We start from the raw sequence: 19,543 nt of genomic DNA, 5'->3' as shown, positions 1-19,543 counted from the left end.
CCTGTGTCTGTGTGGGTTTTCTCTGGAGCTCCGGTTTCTTCCCACAGTCCAAAGACATGCAAGTCAGGTGAATTGGAGATACAAAAGTGTCAATGAACTGTGTTTGACATTAAACTTGTGAACTGATGAATCTTGTGTAACAAGTGCTTACCTGTCCTCTCATGAATGTAACCAAAGTGTGTAAAACATGATGTTAAAATTCTAAAAAATAAATAATTAAATATATGAGAAGAATGGGCGACGGGTGATGTTTTTGATTTAAACAAAACTTTGTCAAGTAATGCTATTAAAACTGTTTACGTATTAATAAATATTCTTTCTTTGCTGCTGATGCTTTTTGCTATGTATTTTCATTCACTTTCATACACATCACCATAATACTGTACCTTTATAGTGAGGGAGTTGAAATTTCTGACTGCAACTGTAGGGTTAGGTTTCAGGTATCCATGGGGGACCTTTTGATCTTTTTTGTTCTTTTTCTCAACTTATAATCACTTGCTTAATAGAGCAGCCAGTAGAACATTAGGACTAATACAGTAAGATGTCAATTCTGCCCTGGAACATAAGTTCATTGGCCAAAGGACGTTTATAGCATAGTTATTGTGCTGCTGATTGGCTAATGTGAACTGTTAACTAAATCATTAATGACTCAGGATGCAGATAAGTCCCCTCTTGCTTGCTGTACAAGACACCTCAGAATAGTTTGCTTTTGAAATAGCAAAATAGTTTGCTTTTTTTATAATAATAAAATAGTTTGAACCTCGACTTTAACTGTACCTACAGAATAACATTTCCACTTTTTCTTTCTTCTGCAGACATATCTCTTATTTATTTTAAACCAGATATAGCAGCAGACTGCTGTAGCTTTCATTTCAGAATGTTAGCGAGTAACATATATGGTTTCATGTCTGTCTTTTGTAATGTGGTTGTAAGTAGTACAAGATACAAGTATCGACTAATTTTAATAATTTAGTGATTAGATTTTTATGATTCTTTTTATCATTATTATTATTATTTATTATTACTGTGCCCATGCTGTAGGACTCTTTTGTTAATGCAGTTGCTGTAGGACTTGTGTTGCTATGTGGCATTGTGTGTGCTGGCCATTAGGCAGATGTAAATGTCATAGGGGTCATGAGGAGAAACAATAAAAAACCCAGGGCAATAAGGTATGGGCCAAAGTGCAGAGTGAGTTTATTTAGTCCAACAAGTTCTTCAACAAGGTGCAAACTATTTACAAATATTTACAAAACTGTACAAAAGTTATACATGGCATGTAGCAGCTTAAACTATGTAGATAAATAACAATTAAGTCCATACACTAGGACCAAGTTGGACCCGAATCAACTAGACTGTCTGCTTGTCTCTGTATCTGTCTCTCGCTCTAATTCACCACTCAACTCAACCGAATTGTTAGCTAAACCTTTGCTTAAGAAGAGTGTGTGCTCTATTACACTTGTAACGGTATACCCATTAATACATCAGAGATCACCACACACTATAATGCAGTCAGCAATCACTCACAGCCATCAAAATATTCAATACATCATGGATCCTTAGTTTGATTGCTGTGATAATCAGTCTCTATTTGTTGTGCCAGCACAGCGTGAATACAGGTAAAATTCCCCCTCACTCTCAGAGTGACCTCGCCTGCTTTCTCAAAGGATGGAATTTTACCTGTGCTTAGGTTTTTCTCACTACCTTTGCGGGACACCGATAACAAGTACGTAAATACTTTGGAAGTGGACACAGTGCATTATAAGTATTAACAATTGTTGTGTAATAATTATACAACACAAGGTACAAATTGAGTGCAATCACAACAATGGTGTGATATTTGCAGTACAGATCAGAGGAACATAATTTATATTATGAGCCCAGCTTGCTGTATTAGTTTTTAAAGGCATAAAAATAGACTAAAAAAACAGACTAGAAAGGCAAGTACACATTTGTTTATTCATACATGGGATGCAAAATAATATTTGAACTTCTGTAAAACAAATACAGTATTACACTTTGATTGCAATTGAGATCACTGAAGCTTTACCACAAGAAGTGTATCCTGTTTAATTGTACCCACATCATTTTTCATCAGAAACTATCTGTCTTTTGGAGGATTTTGGTTTCTGCGCCGTGTATGGTATCTGCAAAAAGAGGGAAACAGTCAATACTTTCAGAATATTTAAAACATAGTTTGTTTTAAGCCCCCAAAATGATTCAAATTCCCACATTTTTTATTTAATAAAAAAAACAGCACATGGCTATTCATTAGTGTGTTAACTGGAAGTCCCCCAGCCATCCCAAAATAGCAAACTATCAAAATACTTTTTTTTTTTTCTTTGTTGAGTATACTCAACTGTAGACATTGTGTTCTTAGAATTATGGATGCAACCCTTCTTTTCCCCCATACAAGACAAGAAGAACTACAGCCAAATGGTTCTTCTTTTGTTTTATATGAATATTGAGCTGATTCTTCTAAATGATAGTGTGCAAATTTTACATTTATGACATTTAATAGATGCTTTTATTCAGATCAACTTACAATGGTGACTAAATAAAAATTATTTATTTTAAAGGCATTGCTCAGGGGCCCAAAAAAGGGAACTTGGTCATTGTGGGGTATGAACCAGTGACCTTTATATCCCTAGTCCAGTACCTTAACCACTAAGCTACCTCTGCCTTGACTGGCACTGCCTAGTGTGCAAATTTTTGCCTAGCTTCTCTTTTACCTTCCCTAACAAAAGTCTGAGAGCATGTAATACCCTGCATGGTGCACCTGTCCAAGGTTAATTACTTATTCCTCCACCTGGACCATAATTGCTACTCTATTAGCCAGCAGCCAATATATCATACAGTCAATCCGGAAATTCTGCACAGCACTTTCACCTTCTCCACATTTTATTACATTACAGACTCATTCTATAATAGATTGAGTCCATTTTTTGTCACAAAATTCTACACAAAATAGCCCACAATGAAAGTGAAAGCAGGTTTTTAGACATTTGTGCTAAATAATTAAAAATCAAAATGTAAAATATCATATGTACACAAGTGTGCACACCCTTTGATATGACACCCAAAAGAGAGCTTAGGTGCATTCTGATTTCACTGATACTGCTTGAGATGTTTCTACAATTTAATTGGAGTCCACCTGTGGTAAATTCATTTGAGTGGACATGATTGGGGTTTGCCAACACCTGCCTATATAAGGCCCCACAGCTGACAGTGCATATCAGAGCAAACTCCAAGCCCTGGGTTAAAGGAATTATCTGCAGACCTCAGAAACAGGACTGTGTCAAGGCATAGATCTGGAGAAGGGTGCAGAATAATTGCTGCAGCTTTACATGTCCCAAATAGCACAGTGGCCACCATCATTCGTAAATGGAAGAAGTTTTGAACCACCAAAAATCTTCCTAGACCTGGCCGCCCGGCCAAACTGAGCGATCGGGGAAGATGGGCCTTGGCCAGGGAGGTGAGCAGAAACCCGAGGGTCACTCTGACAGAGCGCCAGTGTATCCTTGTGGAGATTGGAGAACCTATCAGAGGATCAACCATCCAGGCAGCACGCCACAAATCACACCTTTATGGTAGAGTGGCCAGACGGAAGCCACTCCTCAGTAAAAGGCACATGACAGCCCGCTTGGACTCTCAAACTACAAAAAACAAGATTCTCTGGTCTGATGAAACCAAAACTGAAAATTTTGGCCTGAATACCAAGCGTGACGTCTGGAGGAAACCAGGCACGGCTCATCACCTGGCTAATGCCATCCCTACAGTGAAGCATGGTGGTGGCAGTATCATGATGTGGGGATGTTTTTCAGCAGTGGGACCGGGGCGACTAGTCCTGATAGAGGAAAAGATGAATGCAGCTAAGTACACTGAGATCCTTAAAGAAAATCTGCTCCAGAGCGCTTCCAACATGACAACGACCCGAAGCACACAGCCAAGAGAACAAAGGAGTGGCTTCGGAGAAAGTCTGTGAATGTCCTTGAGTGGCCCAGTCAGAGCCCAGACCTGAATCCAATCGAACATCTGTGGAAGGAGCTGAAAATGGCCGTGTACCAACGCTCCCCATCCAACCTGACGGCGCTTGCGAGGATATGCCAAGAGGAATGGGCAAAAAATGTCCAGAAACAAGTGTGCCAAGCTCGCAGCCTCTTTTCCAAGACGCCTTAAAGCTGTAATTGCTGCCAAAGGTGCATCAACCAAGTATTAGGCTGAACGTGTGTAAAGGTTTTTTGTCAGTAAAATAAAATTGCATATTTTCTAACCCTGTTTTCACTTCCTAATTACTGGCGATTGTGTTTAGATGGACATGGAGAAGGTGAAAGGGGTGTGCAGACTTTCCGGCTTGACTGTACAGTATAATAAAACCAAGTGCAATTTCTTTAAGACTTTTTTATGCAGCCTTGCTATCTAGAACCTGAAGTATTTTTATGTAACTTTTAACTATACACTAACCGTCCACAATATTTACAATTAATGTCTTGTTCACAAGCAAGGTCAGAGGAGAATGACTGACTGGAGCTAACAGAAAGGCTATGGGTAATTTCAAAACTCCTCCTTATAAGGCAGGAGGTATGTATATATTTTAATAAAGTATCTCTTATTTCTTTATCAATTACATTTTTTATTCTGCATCATCTTTAGCAGCAATTCTTCAACTGAAAACTATCTATGATCAAATGTCAATCCTTTTTATCACTGTCATACCAATTAATATCACAATGTTTTGCAAAACTGCTTTCAATAAGACACTTCTAGACTTTATCAACTGCTTTTATCATCACAAATCTTTTGGGTTTAAATAAGGACTTTGGGTTTGTTGTAATGTATTTGATGAATGGGGATCTTTTTTAACTTCCTGTTTAAAAAAACTCCACCAAATTTATTAATTAGTTTTAGGTATTTTATTAGATAAGACACAATGCTCCTGTATAAACTCTTTGACCTAATGTTACGTTTAAGACTAGCATGGTTTAACACAATTATTTCACAATATTGTACAATACAGGTGTTGAATAACTTTGCTCCGTAAGTAAAAAAAACACATTACTTTAAATTCTCTATGTAATATTAGGTTGTGCTCAAGAATCAGATCCACTTTTCTTTAAATTACTGTTACTGAAATTATCATCAAAGCACTGCATACAACAATATTTACAAATACTTAATGTTTGGACAGAACAGATACAATGAAAGTAAAAAAAAAAACCTCAAGAACTTACTGTCCAGCGGGGTACCAGCAGTGCTTTGTGGTGTGGAACACTTGGCTAAGCTCGTCCATAGTTGATGACTTTTTATTTTTAAGTTTCTGGTTGAGATGAGACTTTAGTACCAGATCAAAGCTTTCTGCAGGATCAGTGGTGGAATCTTGCCTGGGGATGGGCTGTGCAACAAAACAAAGAAAAATATATCAGCATACTTATCAACAGAGTAACAAGGTAGATTATATAGTGTAAAAATGTAAACATATTAAATGTATATATAAAAAAAAAAAAAAAAAAAAAAAAAAAGGAAAAATGTTTAATTAAAAATACATTTCATTTTTTTTTTTACATTTAAAAAATATAATTATCTGTTGAAATAATTAAAACAATTTAGAGCCCTCTGGACACCCATATTACCAATATATTTATTAATTAGGATTTTAACATGATGTTTTAAGCTCTTTGGTTAATTTCGTTTATCAGTTCACAAGGTATTACCAATATAACATTATGAATTGAAATGGCAGTGCAACATCCAGAAAATATAAGTTAAGACAGTACTAGCATACATTGCTTGGATCCAGCAAAGCTCATTACTGAAAAGAACGGCAAGTGGATGGCACACATGGGAAAACGCTCCCCCTTGCCAAATTCATGGTTCACTATCTAATTTGTGCTACACCCAAAAGCAGTTAATTATTAGACAAGAATTTCCAGGTCAAGTTCAGAAACCTGAAGCAATGGGTCAAGTACCAGTTTACAAAGAAAACTGTTGTTAACATGCCACACTGCACGTTACACATGCTGTATAATACTGTAATTGCATCTTATCTTACTTTACTATTTATCTTATGCTATTTTTGTATTTTCTGTACATATGCGAATTCTGCCAAGAATGTAAATTTGTACATTGTCTACATATAGTTTTGTTTGTATATTGTATTGTTTGTTAATTGTAGAGAGCTAACAACAGCCGGAAACAAATTCAATTTGTGTGTGTAAACGTACTTGGCAAATAAAGCTGATTCTGAGAGAAAATACAACATATGATAACTGATCTCCTTATCCTGTCCCCTCACACCTTTTTGGGTAATGAATTGACCCTTTCTGTTTGACCCCTTAATCCTGTGTACTCCTGGGTAGGGAAATTAACCTTTATAACAACCAGCATCCTTTTATCTCCATCATACTTAACCCAATCTTTGTTCACCAGACCTTCTTTCTAATACCCTCTTCATTCCCATTTCCTTTCCCCCTAAATCTCCTCCTCTTTTTCTTTTTTCCTCCCCTCATTCCTAGTGTAGATAAAGCCTCCCTAAAAATGTGTCTATTCAGATCTGTTGGTCTCCCAAGCTGCGCCCATACTTTTGTATCTGTTAATAAAACTTCACTGCTGAAGACCCGGTTTGCTGACTCCTGTATGCCAAATTTCAACAACTTGGTGCCGTGACCTGGATGCCAAACTGAAACCTACTTGGTGAGTAAGTGCCATTTCGAACCTAGAAGAAATTTTGAAACATAAGTCAGTAAAGGTAATCCTCTCAGAAAGTAGGGACTTTTTAATGCAGTGTTACTGATTGTAACTGTTAGCCTCTCTGAAATGAGAGATTTTAATGCATTATGTCAAACATGACTCAGTTAAGGAATGTCTTTTTGTTAATAAGCAATACTGAAAATGCAAGCTGGAATCTATGAATGATAAGTTAAAAGAAGCTATGAGAAAGATTGTACAACTAACCAGTGAGTGTAAATGCATAGAACAGCTGCTATAAGTACCCAGAGAACATGTGAGAAACTTTAGCACTTACTGATAGATATCGAGCAGCAATGTGCTAAATGTATATCTAAGCCCAAATGTCAGTGCCACCCTTCACCTGTAGCTCCTTTGCCAGGTCAGTCATGATACACAAAATGAAAATCCTTTAGCATCAAAAAGGCTGTATCCAGAATTAACTGCAATTTCCTTGGGTAATGAAACTGACCACTCTGATGGTAAGAATCTTTGTCATCTGACAAGGACTATGATCATGCTAGTCATGAAGCACCTTTTTCGATGAGCCGACCATTCAGATGAGACCTGTAACAATTGTATCTTCAGAGGTACATAATAGAAACAATTATTAAAAAAAAAAAAAAAAAAGTAGAGGTTGGCCATGTCCCTCTAGATCAGGGGTGGGCAATACAATTTTCTATGGGGCCACATAAGAAACTGGGACTGTTGTGGAGGGCCGGACCAATAAGGTGAACTTAATTCTGCTCAATATTAATTTTATCTTTTTATTTACATTTACATTTGCAGCATTTAGCGTCGACGTCTTTATCCAAAGCGATTTACAATACAGTTACAGTATACAGTCTGAGCAATTAAGGGTTATGGGACTTGCTCAAGGGCTCAAAGTGAATTGTACAGTTCAAATAAGCTGTTAATGTTTTGATGTTACATTTAGAAAATTAGAAGTAGGCAGAGTAAAAACATCAACATTATTTTACTGTTTAAACAAACAAATGCAAAAACAAATGTGAACAAAATGTGCAGGTTTTTAAACTTTACACTATTTAGTTTTGAGTCTAATTACCTCATTTATTTTTCAGTCCTTTGTTATTGTTTAATATTATTTTTAAAATCACAGAGCTGGTCCTGACTGCTTCAGTTCTGGACGTGTTAAACTTTATAAAACAGTCTTTGTTCTGTTTAGTACCCTAACAGTGATTTAGAGCCTAAATTCTGATCCTTAACCAGCGTTACATCTGACTTTAGTAAATAAACAATTCAGAAGTTCGTGTCTTGTTAAAAACTCCACCGTCAGTCACACTCAGTTCTGTTCGCATTACAGTGAAGCTGATACACTCGCGCATACGCTAATCGAAACGTACGGATATTTAAATACACAGCGCTCCCATCAAAGTTATATTGCATGTTTGATGTACATTTATTTAGATCTAATTTTTAATTGCCACGAACCTTACGCGGGCCGGTTGGGGATGTCTCGCGGGCCGGATGTGGCCCGCGGGCCGTACAATGCCCAGGTCTGCTCTAGATGCTGTCACACTGAACAAACAATCTAAAGAATTTAAACACCCAAGGGAAATGAGACCAGGTACTAAATATAACAGATAGCAGACAGCTTGCTAATAAGGTGTTGGATGGTTTAGGTGACAGAGGCCAGGACATTGATCGGGGGTGGAAAATGTTTAGAGAATGGATTAGCTGTAAGTGTCGCAAGACTTGCTTAACCTGTTGTAAGCAAAGTAAAGCGGAATCAGCTACAGAGTATTGTGAGCTGTGTGGAAGGGTTTTTCTGCATCACTGTGGGATTGATAAATACAACAGCCATAAGACTGATCACATAACTGATGGTCTACACTTTGGACAGCTGGTCGAATAATTTAGATGTTCTAGATGAATTTTGCCTGCTAGAAGCTCTGCAATTAATGCAATGTCACTGCCAACTACAGTGCACAAATTGCAAGCTTTCTTAGGTCTATGCAATTATTGTAAATCCTGGAGAGATTATTATGCTGCTATTTCACAACCACTACACAATCTGCTCAAAGGTAACCGTGGACAACATGACCCTGTTGTACACACAGATGATAGCACAACAGTTTTGTGAAGCTCAAATCAGCCTTGGTATCTGCACTGGCTCTTTGCCTTTGTGATCCAGACAAGCCTTTTACTGATTGTGGCTTCATGACACCTGGAACTCAGGAGAATGGTTGGTATGCAATATCCAGTAGCTTACTATTCAGCTAAATTAGATGATGCGACATGCAGAAGGGTCCGTGTTTAAGAGCGGTACAAGCTTTAGCCAGCAGTAGTCTTCCTCCCTCTTACTCAGCCCAGCAGGCTGAGTTAGTGGCCCCAGCTGAAGTAAGTAAACTTGCATTAGGAAAGAGGTTACACAGAGGTTTAGGAATGCTGATTTGGTAGAGAATATTTTGGAGGTAGTTCACTTACCCACAAATTTAGCTATTGTAAAAGTCAAAGCACACAGTGGAGGCATTTCATTTGAAGCACAAGGCAACAGACTTGCTAATGAAGCGGCTAAAAGGGCAAGTTTTTTACCACCAGCAAACATTGCATCACTCACTAACACAGAGTGTAGTAGTAATAACGTATCTTCTATTCTTAAGCTACAGACTGACTCTCCAAGCAGGGAACTGTAAACATGGCTGGATTCAGGTGCAAAAGTTGCTCCAGGTGGTGTCTGGATCAAAGGGGGAAAACTTGTTGAATTACTTTTTTACCTGGCTACACAAGTTCTTTAGGCCACATTGAGGTGGCAAAGATGGTTAATCAATTTTCGCATTCCTGGTGGAATCATAAATTCAGAGAACAAGCTATAACAATTGTGTTGCTTTCCTCCACAGTGTTTGTAGTACTTTGTAGTATAAGAACAACTAGCAACAAAACTATTGGCTTTAGCCCTCACGAAATTCTGACAGGTAGACCCATGTTAGTTTCAGGTGTTATTGATCTTCGTAAGGTAGAACACTTACACAAGCAGTACAGAAAGCTCACAATAAGGTCAAAAGCACTTTGGGCAAACCAGCTTAAAGATGTCATACAATAAATCCAGGCCAATTGGTCATGGTGAGGAAACATGACAATTAGTCCTTAGAACCTAGATGGGATGGCCCATATCAGGTTCTGCTAATTACTGATTCGGCAGTGAAGTGTGAGGGAAAGAAAACATAGATTCCTGTTTCTCATTGTAAGGTTGTGCCTGCTCCTCAGAACTGGTAGGGCCAGTAGGAAAAGGGGCGGGTGATGCACAGAGCCCTAAGGAAGAACTGTAGTTTCTAGCTACGGGGTCAACCCTGTTGGTGAAGATTTCCCCACACACTGTGTATTACCATAGCAGCCCCTTCTGAGGAACAGACAATGAGAAGCAGCAAACCCTACTTAACAATTAATTAATTAAAGATTAATTAAATTAGTTTAAATAATTAAAGACTAAACGAGACTAAATTAAAGACTAAAATAGAGACTAAACTCAATGAGGAACAGTTCACTGCATATGTTTCTTTGTGTATTCCACAGAACTACTCAGAAGTTAGATGGTGAGAGAGCTGATTGTGTTTGCATGACACCCTGCCTAGTTGACTGGTACTGTGGAGGCCCACTGGAACAACATGTTTACCTTTCACATTCAAACATGAGGTGTGGCACATCACCATGTCACAAACTACCCAAGCTCTATAACAACCAGCTTCTTTTCATCTCTATCACACTTTCCCAATCTTTGTTCACCAGACCTTCTTTCTAATCCTCTTTTCATTCCCATTTCCTTCCCCTTTAATCTCCTCCCCTTTTTTCATTTTCTTCTTGTTACCTGAACATGTGGATGTTTTTTTTTTTAAACAAAAATTTTTTTTTTAACATCATGCCCCATGCTCTCAACAAAGCTCCCTGATTCCAGCCTTGCTGATGCACCCCCAGATCATCAACAATCTACCAAATTTCATAGGAATCAAATTTACAAAAATCGAAACAAGAAACTGTAGCTTGTAGGCATCCAAATCTCAATCTAAACATTAGTTGTTGGGCCAAGCTGAAACAAGTTATACCAGTAAGTGGAAAGTGGTTTTCTCCCTCTGCTGCCCTCTGTCCTTTGCAGCTTTGTTGTATCCAGTGTCAGTTGCTTGACCTGATTCTTATGACATTTTATGGAAAAAGCAATGCAATGCTGTAACAAGTACCATGGATTTTAAAACTTTAAACATGTGTTTCACTTATTCACCATAGTACTATTGCAAAACACTTTTTAAGGTTGGGGCGGCATAACTACCATCACTTTTGAGTTACCACAAATACAAGATTTAAGAGTAAATAGTAGGTTTGTATATATCTTTACAACATCTATGTGCAACTCAAAAAGTAACATAAGACTTGGCAGTCTTCGCTCTGAAACAAACATACTAGTTTGTATATAAAATGGTTTATTTGTACAAACACAGATTTTAACATTTGACAGTGTTATCCATTTGCCAGAAAGATTAGATTTAAGGTGTGCTGCAGAGGTGGTTGTCCATCCAGTGTTCCATTGCACAGAATGAAATCAAATTGAGACTACACACATATCAATTAATGGAACGCCGCAGTAAAGGGTTTGAATACTATTGTGAAATAGATATTTCAAATTTCTAGTCTAAACATGTCATTATGTGTGACCAAGTGTAGCATGATGGTTAAAAATGCCAATATCAATTCAAAATCAAATCCATGAGGTATGCTAAATGTCATGGTGTCTGAATACAATATGAATCAATTTCACTGCAACAACACTAAGCTTAGCCCATTAAACAAAAGGTAAGCACCACATCAAACTTTTTTAAATAATCAAAATTCAATATCATTTGGCTGCCATACTCACTTTAGTAAACTCATAAGAAAAGTCTTTGGCAGGATGAACACACACTACTGTTTCACCATTCCTTGTCACACCAAGCTCCACATTACTAGTTAAGAAAGAGAACAATTAACCAGAGAGGTGTATTTCATGAAACAAATGTGTGACTGCAGCTCAGTAGGTGGGGAAGTTGAATACTTTTGGTGAGATATTGGAAATTGTGTGTGCAAGTATTAATTTAGTGGGGGTGTAAATACTTTTGCTTGGGAAGGTGTTCAAGATATATGATTCAATGTATAAGTGTGAATGGGAGGAAGGGATTGAAAAAAAAAAGAATTTTACATGAAGAAAATGGGCTGAATAATAAAAAATTAGAGAAGTGCATTTCCTCAAGAAAATGCAAGTGTGATTGCAGCTCAGCAGTGGTAGGTGTCCGAATAGTTTTGATCATGCTGTTGGTGGTGTCTGAATACTTTTGGTCATGCTGTTGGTGGTGGTTTGCTATGCAGCTGCCAATGTGTACAGAGGTTGCTAAACTGCTGCTAGGTGGTGGTAAAGGTGTTGCTAGGCAGTTGGCCATGCATATTGGGTGGTTGCTAAAGTGTTGCTAGGTGGGTAATAGGATACAAGGGAGGATGGTAGCTAAGGTGTTGCTAGGTGGATAGTAGGGTATAGAGGATAGCTGCCAAGTTGGCCCCTGATCACTGCTGTAGTAACAGGTTGTAAGATGTAGCTAGGTGATTGCCAATGTGTACTGGGGTTGTTAAGTAATTGCTAGGTGGTTGCTACGGTGCTGGTGGGTGGTCGCTATGGTGTTCTAGGTGTATGCAAGTATGTATGTGAGGAGGAGGGGTGTGAATACTTTTGCCCATACCAGTGACTGTGTGTAAGCATGCAGTTGGTGGGGGGTGTAAATACTTTTGTTTAAACAGATGAGGCCCTGAGATAGTATATTTGAAACTCTGTCTATTGTTCAAGCAGAAACACAGTTGATCTGTGTACTTTTTAAAAAAGTAAATGTGTGGGGCAGGGTAAAAATATAGTTTCTATCAGAATACATCGGCATTCACTTATAATGCAAAATAACAACAAAACAGAGTTTCTTACATTTACTTTGACTTTTATTTTATTGCAGACAGGATGAACCTGAGATAATTCATGTTTTATCTGGTCATCTTCATTTTATTTGTTAATAAACAATTTCCTGCATTTCAGGCCTGCAACAAATTCTAAAAAAAAAGTTGGGACAGTAAAGCATTTCCACTTTGTAATGTTGCCATTCCTTTTTGCGATTTAGTGTTTCAGGTTTTATTTTGTCCCATTCTTCCTGCAAACACATTTTAAGATGTGCAACAGCACGGGGTCATTTTTCGTTTCAAAATTCACCACACATTCTCTATTGAGGACAGGTTAGGACTGCAGGCAGGCCAGTCCAGTACCTGTACCCTCTTGTTCCGCAGCCATGACTTTGTAATTTGTGAAGCATGTGGTTTTGCATTGTCTTGTTAAAAAAATGCATGGGAGTGCCTGGAAAAGATGACGTCTTGAAGGCAGCATATGCTGCTCTAAGATCTCAATGTACTTTTCTGCATTATTGCTGCCATCACAGAAGAGTACATTACTTTTCTTAAGGGCACTGACACAGCCCCATACCATGACAGACCCTGGCTTTTGGACTTGTAGCTGATAACAGTCTGGATGGTCCTTTTTTGGTCTTTGGTCCGGAGCACACAGCGTCCATTTTTTCCAAAAAAGACCTGGAATGCTGATTCATCTGACCACAATACACGTTTCCACTGTGTGATGGTCCATCCTAAATGCCTCCGAGCCCAGAGAAGTCGGCGCCACTTCTGGGTATGGTTACCATAAGGCTTTTTTTTGGACAGTAAAGTTTTAAGTGGCATTTGTGCATGTAACTCTGTATTGTAGTGCTTGACAAAAGTTTGCCAAAGTAATCCCTTGCCCATGTAGTTATATCAGCTATTGTTGAGCAGCGGTTCTTGATGCAGTGCATCTGAGAGATCAAAGATCATGGCCGTTCAGCTTAAGCTTGTGCCCTTGGCTTTTACGCACTGAAATTCTTCCCGATTCCTTGAATCGTGTAATGATATTATGAACTGTAGAGGAAGAAATATGCAAATCCCTTTAAGGTACTTTGTTTTTAAACATTATAATAATTTTCTCATGCATTTGCTGACAAACTGGAGATCCTCTGGCCATCTTTGCTCTTTAAAGCCTTTCCTGTACCAAAAAAATGATTACAATCACCTGTTGACATCACCTGCTTAGAATCCATCATTATTTAATTTATTCACCTCATTACTAGCCCTAAATTCCCCCCATCCCAACTTTTTTTGGACTGTGTTGCAGGCCTGAAATGCAGGAATGGAGATATATTAACAAATAAAATGAAGTTGAGCAGACAAAACATGAAATATCTTGGGTTTAAACTGTCTGCAATGAAATAAAAGACAAAGTAAATATAAGGAACACTGCATTTTATTTGCATTTTCCATACTGCCCCAACTTTTACTGATTTGGGGTTGTACTAATAATAAGAAGTCTATAGGATAACAATAGTCTGATAACAATAGTCTAATAACCAATTATTCGGTAGTTATAAAACTGGGTAAGTTAAGTGTATAGGTAGGCTTCAGTTTTTATAGTAAATTAACAAACATTGTGTTTCAAGTTAATGTGACGGTCAAACACCAAATCATTCCTAAACCAATGCTATTCACCACTGTTTGCAGAACTTAGAACTAGTTCTAAGAAATATTAAGCTTTATTTCTGCTTACCAGTTGCTCCTTGAATCTGGTACTTGGCATGTAGCATTAAATGACAAAGCTTGAACTGTAAAAAAAAAAAAAAAAAAGAAGCACATAATTCCAAAAATCATGTTGTTTAGTCAGTAAATGACATTAAGCAATCTTTGCACAGACATCAATACAACCAGAGTAAATGTTCATCTGTTTAATGCAAGACAGTGTAAATTCTTAAGAATTCTTGGCTATTTCCTTTTTTATTACAGCAGTTTGTTTTTGTTTTAAGTCCACGTTTTTTATTAATTCAACTTTTAGAACCCTTTTGGGCCCATGACATTTGGCCCTCTGGCTTATACGAAATTGTGCTTTTAAATTAATCCACATGGATTATTCGAAACTGATCTGCTGTCAGGTGGGTTGCAAATATCAATTGATTGGTGCCGTGGTGGTCCAAAAGAGAAAAACTCACTATCCATTGCTTTAACCTTACATCAGATGTGGCAGTGGATTAAGAAAATAATACAGGTCAGTTTTATTTCATTTTGTAATATACACCAAATGAATCTCACTTTATAAATAAAGCATTACAAAGACTAATGCATCCAAAAAGCTTGTATGATTATCACTGATGTGATTCTCAAGTCACTGGAGTTTTAGACTAAGACTTTTGAATTGAATAGTACAAGCTCCAATGTTATATTAATATGCTATTAAGTAGGTTCTCTTTAGCATTAAAGAGCTTTGAAACTTTGCAACATATTTAGGTATGAAAGTGACACATTGGGAGATTGGTCACTGCTGAAAGTAACAAACATATTGTAGCGTCAGTGGGAGGAGCCGTGGTATCCAGGCTTACCGTCAGCGTGTATCCCAGTGTGGCAGACTGGGTGGCTGCGGTGAGAGCTGGATAGGTAGCTTATATGTTTGTCTGTTGTATGAATGTATGTGAGTATGAATGAGTGTATGTCCTAAACCACTGAGAGAACTGCCAAGGGCAGCTCACTCGAGGCCCCGACGCTCGCCTTCCTGCTCGCCGGCGCCACATTGGTGTCAGAAGTGGGATTGTGATGTCTGGGTGGCTTTGGTGGTTCGGTGGGCCAATATGCCCGATCTGTCTGAGTGCGCTGGCCCCGGGGTTGTTGCGAGGGCATGGAAAGCCAGGTGCAGCAGGGGTGTTGAAACAGCGGCTCGGCAGTGTAATGGGGTGAGGTCCGGACATGGAGCCACCCAGTGGTCGCTGGTGAGTAGGTCACCGGGACGGTTGACCTTTGGGGAGAGGGCTATGTAGCGTCAGTGGGAGGAGCTGTGGTATCCAGGCTTACCGTCAGCGTGTATCCCAGTGTGGCAGACTGGGTGGCTGCGGTGAGAGCTGGATAGGTAGCTTATATGTTTGTCTGTTGTATGAATGTATGTGAGTATGAATGAGTGTATGTCCTAAACCACTGAGAGAACTGCCAAGGGCAGCTCACTCGAGGCCCCGACGCTCGCCTTCCTGCTCGCCGGCGCCACAATATGGAAGGAAAATTGACTAAGAATTGACATGGAGTTCAAAGTAATTAAATTTATCTTTAATATATTTACAATTTAACTCAGTTCCTTACAGATGTGAAAGAAGTGAAATCCAAAATGGCAATAAGAGAACAAACTGAAATCCTTGCACAACAACGGGCAGTGTTTAAACCCAGATAAAATGAGGTAAACAATAACAACGCTACTGCGCATGTCTGTTCCTTCAACCTTTCCGGTAGCGCCATTTTAAAATATCCATCCAGCTGTCAACATGACGAGCTCGTACTTTGTGAGTCTCCCGAACGCGGAACAAACGCGATATAAGCAGAAATGAATCAAGTATCTTTACCAGACCCTTTTGAGGAGAATTTAAGAAGACAATGTTTTTAAAACGTTTGCCTGAGGTAACATACCCAGACGTGTATCACTACCTTGTTGAAACGGAGCGTGTTTACACCAGAGGCAGTGAAAGCATACCGCAGTTTGGACGAATACGGTTAATTATTAAAATAATTAGTGTAATCTCCCCTTTTACATTCTGTGAAAAGTCTGTTGAGCTAAGAGCCATTATAATATAATAATAATCTGACAGACAAACCACAGTGAATTACTTCTCTGAATTAGAACATATTAGCTAATGCTGAAACAATTTTGTATAGCCTAACTGGAAATACATGAAATATTTCACAGTAAGCACAATGTATTCATAAATAGTTTATTTACTTTTTATATTACAAAAGTAGAACAATGTTTTTTTACAGGTCTGCATGTCATTTAATAATTGAGTTAAGCACTGTTGGTATAATTCCATATAGTGACATTTCCCCAAAATATAGTCCTATAAAGTTATGGCTTGAACATAAAAGAAAACAAAGAAACAGAAAATATGGACAATAATTTAGCTTAACATTTTTAGAGATAAATAATTTTGCATATAACACTACCAAGAACACTAAACCCATAGTGAAGTATGGATGTGCTAAAGACTAATAAATAATAAAAAGGAGATGAAAATTTAGTTATCTCCACTAATAATTTCCAAAAGTAATTTGGCTTCCTTTTAAAAAAATTTTCTGTCAGGTCCTCCAAAAAAACAACAACTAATAAGTAGTACAAGTAGAATGGAATAAAATTATTTGTACTATATAATAATTAAATAAATGCTCTAAATGTAAATTTGACAAGCTACGTGTTCCGATTCTAATTATGTTTAACAGATCTGGTTTGGAGTCCACTTGCTATATACTGTAGATAGTGATCTGATCACTTGTTCAGATTCTACAGTATATATGTTTAACAGATCTGGTTTGGAGTCCACGTGCTATATACTGTAGATAGTGATCTGATCACTTGTTCAGATTCTACAGTATATATGTTTAACTGATCTGGTTTGGAGTCCACTTGCTACATAATGTAAAGGGTATATGATTGAGTCTTTACATTAGTGTAAAAAACAAGTCTTATTGGTACATGAATATCAGAACTAGGACATAAAGAAAGGAATCATGTTTTCTTCAGGTGCATATGGGGCTAAGTGGGTAGCACTGAAGTGATTAACCATGTGTAACGAGTAACTACCGTTCCTGTCATGAATGTAACCAAATGTGTAAAACATGACGTTAAAATACTAATAAACAAACAAACAAACAAACAGGTGCATGTGCGGTGCTTGCCTGGGGAGAAAATGGCACAAGGATGCACTACAAAAAAGAAATCAAGCTGGCAAAAAAATCAGGAATGTTCTAATAGACGTGACTAAGTTTAAGGTACTTGGTCATGGTCGAATTCCCCAGATCTCAGTCTGATCAAGCATTTGTTAGATGTGCTAAACAAACTGATCAATAGAGTCTCCACCTTGCAACGTAAACATCACTTTAAAAAAATGCTGCTAATGTCTTGGTACTAAATACAAATGGACACTTTAGTAGGTTTGCCTCTGTGGTTGAGTCCATCCCTAAATGGGTGAGAACTGTTTTGGCACAACGGGGACCTACCCAATGTTTACGTCAGCACCCAATATGTATGTCAGCACCGTTTGATCAGTAAAACAGTTTATTATAAGTTTTCCATAATCAGTTTACTAAAATGTTTGTAGACAGTAACTGAATTATTGTCAGAATCGGATTTTTATTGCATTTTATTGCATTAATCGTATTGGTGTGTACATATAAATGCACACAGAGGAGTTAACCTGAAACAAATGAGTATCAAGAAGCTCACTAGATGTATTACCGTAGCTTAAGGCTAAGTTCTCACTCCAGGCTAGCGCATTAGGTGGCGATGATGTCCAATTTGCAACTATCTTATCAACAGCAGTACATGCTCAGGGTTGATTCTGTATTCTTTGTGTTAAAATGTGTTTTAGGAGAACCACTTACCTTTGACTTGACCGATGTTTTTACAAATTTTACAGCAAACGTGATTAAGAACACCATGCAGCAAACGTAACTGACTCAAGGAGGAAGCCATTATTCTCAGTCCAGGGGCAATATATGACCTTAACACGATTAACAACGCGACTGTAAAAGGGCTCGATTAAAAGAGAACTTACAACGTGATAGGCGATATCATTATTAGGACGTTTGAGATCAGTAGATTTACTCCTTAACGTAAATGTGCTCGACTTCTCGCAGACCTTTATAGACCGAATGTCGCGATTTGTCTAGCAACGTATGAGTGAATACACCTCACATGCATTCTCTGTCTGACATGGCGTCACATGCACTCCGACACGGAAATGAACTCTTCTAAGAAAGATAATTTTATGTGTACATTTTTACTAAATTGAACATGTTTTCAATAGATTATAAATCAACAACGAATAATACATTAAACGTGCAATAACTTGCACAGCTAACATTTTATATTTTACATACACACGTATGCACTTTCGCACTGTCTATAAATACTGAAGTGAGATAAAACATACGTGGAATATTTTATTTATTTATGTATTTTTTTTAGTAAATATTAATTCATATAATTAATTTATTTTATAATCATATTCAAAAGCCTACTATGTTTTAGCTATTTTTATGCCATATTCTTTTACAAATGAGTAACCAAAGTCTGTCAACACTTTTAAAAGAAATTATGATCAGTGTTCAATAGTAAATGTAATAATGTGAATCACATATTTACAATCAGTATGTTATAGGGCATGGCTTAATAATTTTAAGACATTTTGGTAAGTGTGAAATATGGGAAATTGGCTAATGATCCATATACAACAAAACAGGGACATTTGGACAAACTTAGACATTTATAAGAAACAGAGGTGTTCAACTGTGTATTCTGTCCACAAGCTAATATGCCTTTAGGAACGTTGTCTTGGAATGTTCTAAGAACATTCAAAATTATGTCCTCTGAACGTTCCCTTTACATTCCATGTTGGTGCTGGTGTACTAGGAGCTCATGGGCCCCAGTGCAAAAAAAATTTTGGGCCCCCTCAACAATCTACAGGGTGGGCCATTTACAGGTCCTTCTCAAAAAATTAGCATATTGTGATAAAGTTCATTATTTTCCATAATGTAATGATAAAAATTAAACTTTCATATATTTTAGATTCATTGCACACCAACTGAAATATTTCAGGTCTTTTATTGTTTTAATAGTGATGATTTTGGCATACAGCTCATGAAAATCTCAAAAAATTAGCATATTTCATCCGACCAATAAAAGAAAAGTGTTTTTAATACAAAAAAA

The 19,543-nt window shown here is 37.6% G+C and overlaps 1 protein-coding gene across 1 annotated transcript; it reads right to left on the bottom strand.

The window, feature by feature from the left end:
- Positions 1–1,170: 1,170 nt before the first annotated feature.
- Positions 1,171–18,547, bottom strand: mrpl42 (mitochondrial ribosomal protein L42). Its single transcript, XM_062994615.1, has 5 exons — positions 18,217–18,547; positions 14,363–14,417; positions 11,588–11,672; positions 5,229–5,389; positions 1,171–2,144 (listed from the first exon to the last, which is right to left on the bottom strand). Exons 1-5 carry the CDS (start codon positions 18,305–18,307, stop codon positions 2,099–2,101), a joined length of 438 nt encoding a protein of 145 aa, XP_062850685.1. The 5' UTR covers positions 18,308–18,547; the 3' UTR covers positions 1,171–2,098.
- Between the last annotated feature and the right edge of the window lie 996 nt (positions 18,548–19,543).

Source organism: Trichomycterus rosablanca, chromosome 1 (assembly GCF_030014385.1).
Source record: "Trichomycterus rosablanca isolate fTriRos1 chromosome 1, fTriRos1.hap1, whole genome shotgun sequence".
NCBI lineage: Eukaryota > Metazoa > Chordata > Actinopteri > Siluriformes > Trichomycteridae > Trichomycterus > Trichomycterus rosablanca.
Note: the sequence above shows the minus strand (reverse complement) of the source record. Positions and strands in the feature narration are given on the sequence as shown.